This window comes from Diabrotica undecimpunctata, chromosome 5, assembly GCF_040954645.1.
Source record: "Diabrotica undecimpunctata isolate CICGRU chromosome 5, icDiaUnde3, whole genome shotgun sequence".
NCBI classification, from domain to species: domain Eukaryota; kingdom Metazoa; phylum Arthropoda; class Insecta; order Coleoptera; family Chrysomelidae; genus Diabrotica; species Diabrotica undecimpunctata.
In genome coordinates, this window is record NC_092807.1 from 79,943,492 (window position 1) to 79,950,803 (window position 7,312).

Sequence of the window (7,312 nt, forward strand, 5' to 3'; positions counted from 1 at the left end):
TGTAAACATTTATGCATAATAATTTACAACTGGGTACTTTTAAATATGAGAAATTATAATTTGATGCACACTTTGATGTAGCGGATAGAGGGCGCCACATATGCCACATATGTGGCATAAATTTGCACTTAACTTTTTTGCTCTTTGAGTGAACTGTATTTGTGATACAAAATATTAAAGATACATTATTTCAACAAAAAAAAAGGTATACCTGGTAATAACTTTTAAACTCAATAGTTTTCGAGATAATCGCATTTTACAAATCAGCTGCATATTTCTGAGTTAAGGCAATTACCCCAGGCAACGAAGGAAAAATAGACAAAAACATTAATAAATCTAAATTTTGGTATAAAATACCAATAACTAAAGTTAATAGTTAACGAAATATTAAATAAAATAAATATATTAGCAGGATAATTAATAATAGGATATGACAAAAAACAGAATAATAGGATTTTACATCAAACATTTTATATTTTATGTTAAATTAAAGTCGTAATCAAAACATTTTGTTTACAAACCAAATTAAGAAATAGTTAAACTAAATTACTAAACTTTTTGTTAAAGTAAGTGTTCGATATGTCTACCATTTTCATTAATTCATTTGTCAATATATTCCATAAAAATCATCTCATATTAAATAGCATCATTGGTTCTAAAGAAACTGTTGCAGTATTTATTTCTTCCCATATTTGGTTGCGAATGTTTATGGCATTCTTATAGACACGCTGTTTTAATACGCCCATACACCAAAATCAAGCGGATTAAATTCTGAGCTACGTGGTGGCTATAATGTATAATGGACGAATCTATATCCAAATCTTATAGTATATTATGTCGCAAAGGTTAAATAATGTATTAAACTGTGATGTATCTCATTCATTGGTTACTTATATACACTCATATAAGCTTACGAGTAACTATAATTACATATCGAACAAATGGACTATTATGATAATGATGATAATATTATGAATTAACGAACTAATATTATGCTGAACTAAATTGCCTGTTTGTTTACTATATTTATAACAATATCGGTTATTAGGCCAACGATGATGTTTTTGTAAAAATGCTGAGTCTTTAAGGTAAGATTTGTAGCAAAAGTATTATGAAACAAGACACGTGTGTTATTTCATACCTGTGCTTTAGTTTCCATTTGTCATAATAAAAATGGGTAAACAACAATTTACGTAATGAATAATAAGTATTATTTTGGGTTTTTTTATAAATTAAATAATTATATTAATATCTCACCACATTGCCAAGGAATATGACTGCCACGTTAAATCCAACGTTCAGAAAAGGTATATTTAACTATGTTCTCAACGCCTTCTCTCTAGAATATGGTGGTGTACCATCTTACATAAACCATATATTTTAGTTTTTCAGCATTTTACAATAGGGAAAAAGTAATACAACGCCAGTAGGTATAGAAATTTAAGAAGCGATAGAAAAGGGAAATTGTATACATGATGACGGCCAGCGTCTGAATACGGACACGGCATCTAAAGAAGAAGATGAAGAATATTTTCTCCAATAAGACATTTAGCAGCCATAACAAAAATTTTGTAATGTTACATTATCATCTTTGAGTTGTTTTAATAAGAATAAACTATGAACTATGCTTATCTACAGGTATTGAGTGCTTTACCGCACAAATATCACAACTAAGAATTATGAGGCAGCTGACTTATAAAATGCGATTATCTCGAAAACGGTTAAATTTTGAGGTTACTAACAAGTATACCTTTTCTTTGTAAAAATAATGTATGTTTAATATTTTTTAACACAAATAGAGGTAACTTTAAGAGCAAAAAAGTTAAGCACAAATCTATGTCACACCTGTGGCATATGTGGCGCCATCTATCAGTAACATTAATTTATGTATAAAATTATAATTTATCCTACTTAAAAGCGTCCAATTATTAATTTTTGTCCAAAAATATTTACAAACGTAAAAGTTATAGCGAAAAATAGAATTTTAAATTTCCACTTTAACACCCTGTATCTTTCTTAATATCAACATTTTATTAAAGCAAGTTGGCTTAAATCCTAATATTTTAAAGTGCAGAATCTATGGTTTCTGTTTGTACAATTACTTTAGGACCACCCTGTATATATATATATATATATATATATATATATATATATATATATATATATATATATATAGAAAAGAAATTTAAAGAAATTTAATCTTTGCCGATTAGTTAAATAGTAAACTCTTAAATATTGGGGAAATCTGCAAAAAAGACTCTAATGTGTATCAATTGTTTCGCCGAACGTTTTCGCCAAAGAGAATTAATTTGGCTTCTTCAGGGCTGAAAGAGAATAAATTATAATTAGCTACCATATATTATCTATTAAAACATTATTGATCTTACCGTAACCGTATATATATATATATATATATATATATATATATATATATATATATATATATATATATATATATATGTATATATATATATATAATTACACTGAGCCAGTATACACTACTCTTATAATATAAGTAATAGATTTTCACCTCAAGATAAGAAAACAAATTCAATTAATAACTAATACAAATACTACCTAGTTAACACATTGAGCTTATTTTGTAGAGGAGTGCCTAGCCTATCCTTCTCCCTGATCAGCATATTAAATTTGTAATGTTAATCTATATATATATATATATATATATATATATATATATATATATATATATATATATATATATATATATATATATATATTAATTTGTGATTAATAATGTGACGTTATTTGTTCAATTATGTTGAAAAATTTATGCAAATAAAAATTTACTCTACTCTACTATCTACTAATATTTGGTTTTGCCTATTATGACAGTATTTTTCGGTCCAATTTAAATTTGTCTCCAAAACAAATTTAAATTGTTATATCTCAGCAAACTTAAATTGGTGTTTTATAGCACATACATTTTTCTTGGTTAAAAATAAACAAATTACGTTTTTTAGTTACAAGATACAGCAAATTTTGAAAATTAAGTCAACTGCCCAATTATACAAGATTGTAAGCAATATGTTTAGCCTAGTATAATGGAGTATGATATGTACTGAATTTAAAAGTTAGTAAAATAAAAGCTTTCATGTTAGTGTACCACACAGTGGCTATTGTTCATCACTACTTTTTAACATGTTCGTTAAAAAGATATATATGTAAAAATTTTGACTTTTTTTCTTAGCAAATGTTTGAAATTTATTTAGTGTATTTTTTTCTTAATGTGTTGTGAATTCTATTGAGTGAAACAACTTGTTTCTGAATGTAGCTAAATGTAACCACATAACTTTTTATAAATGAAATAAAAATGTGAGTTCAGAGTACACTATTGACAGTAATGCTCTTAAATATTTTGATGTAATTAAATACGATACATACAGACGATAGTGATTTAGAATCAACGCATATAAAAAGTTTTAAGCAAAGGTGAGTTTATGCAGGTCTGGTATTTTAGATAAACTTTTAAGTGGTTAGACATTGTCCTGAACTGCTTAAAATAATTTACTTAAATGTTCGCTCTAGTAACCTGAGATTTAGTCGAATCCATAATACTAATTAATATGGATTTACATGCCTATATACATTTAAAGAACATTCAAAGTTATAAATATTAATGGTATTTAGAATTTGGACGTTAGACTTAAGAGGAAAGTCAGAAAAAAAGTTTGAAACAATCTAATGAAAAGGATTAGTTATGTTTGTTTGCTTTATTATATATTGTTAGTTGTAAGGTTAAATAATTTATCACCGGTTTAATCATATTTTTGCAATAATTTTAAAAATAAAGAAAAATAAAACCTCTAGTCAAAACATGAATGTTCAAAAATAAAACAAAGTCAATGATTTCATTCGAAGAGCATATGAAACTAATCCCCAAAATTTTCCTTATCTTCGTCAGATGATGTTTCCTCGTCTATATCTATTACCAAAGGCTGCACTTTGGTTGATAAAACAACCTTTTCTTTTTCGTAACTCTCTATAATTATTTTATGGGTATGGCGAACATAATTTTTCCACTGCTCCCTAGTTACATTATTGATAGCTGTTGCCCAAACTTCTAAAACATTTTTATTCCCCAATATGTGCTGATCATAAAACCGTTTCGTTTGACTCCACACCATTTCAATAGCATTAAAGTGACAGTGATAGGGAGGCAAACGAAGTACTTCATGACCAGCTTTGTTAATTATCTCATCTACAGCATAATGTTTTGGAGATCTGGGAAGAGCTTTAATAATATTTAATAAATTTGTCTTAGAAGTATGCAGTGGAAATAGAATGCCTTTACTTCTAAGCCATCCTTCCAATTCTTCTTTTTTCCAAGATTGGGTTGGCCATTTATTTACTTGCCGACTGTGATAACTAGCATTATCAAAGATGATCATTGATGGTTCCTCCAATCTTGGTAGAAGATCTTTCTCCAACCAACCCTCGAAAATATCAGCATCCATTTCTCCATGATAGTCTCCCGTTTTGGAGCCCGATTTAAAAATTAAACTTGCTCCGTTTATAAACCCATGCTCTGAGCCTGCATGTAAAACTATGTACCTACAACACAAATAATTCGATCTAATAAAAACAAATTTCTTTACATGTAATGAAAATATGCTTTCTGTAAAAAATATACTTTATTAGTTTTGGAACTGAAGTCCTGGAACAGAAAAAAAAACCCATTTTAGTCAGTTAAGAGAATTAATAAATTATATAAGAAAACATATTTATTTACTTACCTCACACCATCACCGCTTCTTTTTCTTATTCCTTTATTTGTCCCATCCTGCCAAGATCTTCTAACGGATCCAGAAGAAAATATCCATGTTTCGTCTATAACAATTAAGGGCTTTTTGTAAACTCCCCTTTGGTCATTTTCATGGTAAATCCTTAAAAAATTATGCCTCATCTGTACTACGTGAGGAACTTCCATGAAATGTTTTTGTGGCCTGTCTATTGTCTATTTTGTATTTGAATCCTATTTCTTTCAAGATCAGAAAGAGGCTTGTTTTTCCTCCCTCATAAATAAATTTGTCTCTTAAAACCTTCAGCAGACTAGATATTGTAAGAGGCAACTCTAAAACAATTATTAATTTTTAGGTAGTTTATATTGCCGAGTTGTAAATTTTCTCGGAAAGAGTGTCAATATACGAAGCCGTAACAACTATATACTCAAACAAACTAAAATACATGCAAAATTCATATAGTTGACAGTTTACGTAATTATTTAATTACTAATAATATAGGTTCAATCAGCAACACAAAACAAAATTATACTTAACTCTAGCAGAATTAATTAATAATAAAAAGTTTAAAAACTTTAAGTTGGTTGCCTACATTTGGCGCAACTTAACGATATAAACTTTTTTGTAAAATATATTTTTTATATAAAATAGAAACTTACTTTCTTCATACATGCGATAAACTTCTCAGCGAATTTGATTTTTGACACTATGATTTAAGTCAGTCGTTAATTTTCTTTTGCGACTTTTCTTCTTTAACGTGAGGGTTGTATTAGGACCATCTTTATATTTCCGCACACTTTTTTCTGAGACCTTCAGACATTTGGATATTAACTGAAATGTTTTTGATATTAAGAACATTTGTAACATTTTAACAGGGTTACCTCAACTTACCTCAACAGGGTTTTCATTCGGCAAATAATTTAAAAAAAAGTTATAGGCATTTTGAATAAACCGCTGTGCAGTTTCATTACCTTGTAATTTAGGAACAGCATCCTTACTCATCTAAAAATATTAACTTTTAAAGAACATTTTATCATATTTATTAAAGAAAAACTTACCAACGCATTAGCTGATGGAACAAATGGAAAACTTTGACTATCCATAATAATAAAATTCAAAATAACTAATTAACTAAATAGAACTAACAAAAGAATTAAGCAATAAAACTATATTAAATACAATTTAATAAAACTATATTAAAAATAAACAACGCGAATAATACAAATATTTACTAAAATATGTTAAATTGTAACAACTCAAATATATTTTAAATATACAGGAAATATTTTATGGGTTTAGTATACACTTCCACTATTTGGAATAATTCTTCTTTTTTTAAAGAAAGAAGTCTGCAATAGTATGATACTTGAGCTATTAATACTGAGAAGTAGGAATTGTTGTGTTGTAGGTTTCCGACAATGAATCTGTCAAAATATGCCCGAGCTAAGCGAATGGAGTTTATACCGCCCTATTATATAGAGGTTGGTAGTTTGCCTTGCTGTTTGTGTCATTTTGACCTCAAGGCCACTTCTATTCACGTTGTGTGCGTGGGTGTTAAACCTGTAAATTCAATTAGCGGCGAGATTCAGTAAGCTAAAGACTGGTAACTTCATTTTATCTTTATTACTATTAATCTTAAATAACTTATAATGTTACCTAAAGTTAAAATTAAAATCTAATTTATTAAATAAATTTGTTGGAAGTGCATTCTTATGATCTTTCTAGTTTTTTACACTTTAAAATAAACCTTAATGTTTTTTTTACTTAAGTTTTTATAATAACTTTTTTATATACATGTATGTTTATCACATGTTATGTTGCTGTGCTAATTTTGTTAAATTGCAAACTATACCTAGTTTCAATTAATTGTTTTATACAACGTTAACTCTGAATGTCCAGTTTCGTAAGCTTTTTCATATTTTTAACATCATTGACTGCTACATGTCTTTGTAAGGTAACACACTTTTGTTGTAACTTCTCTATGGATGTTTGGTTTTCATATTGTTCTTTTTAGATGAACTGATGATGCTTTCTGAGCAGAAAGCGAAACGTCTTCAATAAATAGATGAAGTAGCCACCTTCTTTGTCTTTTATTTCTCCACTTTGACCGAAAAAACCCACCACTCTTCGAGTGTACCTTAGTTTATTTTGGATTGACGGTCGTACTCCTTTTCTCCTCTATATAATATATATATATATATATATATATATATATATATATATATATATATATATATATATACCATATAGACCAACAGTATTGCCATCTTCAGAATAGTTCTCAGAGTTTTCCTACACATATGCATAATACCGTAGTTCTCGAGACACCGATAGAACAGCAGTTCTCCCAACATTATGATCAATAAAACGATTTATCCATACCTACCTCCATAGGGCTCCTATTACCTGAATCATAGCAGTATCGTTTATCTCAGAATAGTTGTTTGGATTATTATTCACCTGTAAATAACATCATAGATCTTCAAACATCCATAGAACAACCACATTTGCAGCAACATGATGAACTAAAGATTCCCATAATCCTACACCTA

At 28.2% G+C, this 7,312-nt stretch overlaps 1 protein-coding gene across 1 annotated transcript; it reads right to left on the bottom strand.

Annotated features, from left to right (window-relative positions):
* Positions 1-3,890: 3,890 nt before the first annotated feature.
* LOC140442316 (uncharacterized) lies at positions 3,891-5,863 on the bottom strand. The gene is made up of 4 exons (XM_072533391.1): positions 5,819-5,863; positions 5,652-5,762; positions 4,755-4,975; positions 3,891-4,572 (listed from the first exon to the last, which is right to left on the bottom strand). Exons 1-4 carry the CDS (start codon positions 5,861-5,863, stop codon positions 3,891-3,893), a joined length of 1,059 nt encoding a protein of 352 aa, XP_072389492.1.
* Positions 5,864-7,312: the final 1,449 nt, after the last annotated feature.

Excerpts from the sequence above, each read along its gene's own strand:
- LOC140442316 (XM_072533391.1), bottom strand. The coding sequence starts at position 5,863 with ATGGATAGTCAAAGTTTTCCATTTGTTCCATCAGCTAATGCGTTG. Across the intron at positions 4,976-5,651 it reads CGAATGAAAACCCTGTTGAG|ACAATAGACAGGCCACAAAA; the intron begins GTAAGTTGAGGT and ends AATACAAAATAG. Across the intron at positions 4,573-4,754 it reads AGAAGCGGTGATGGTGTGAG|GTACATAGTTTTACATGCAG; the intron begins GTAAGTAAATAA and ends TTTGTGTTGTAG.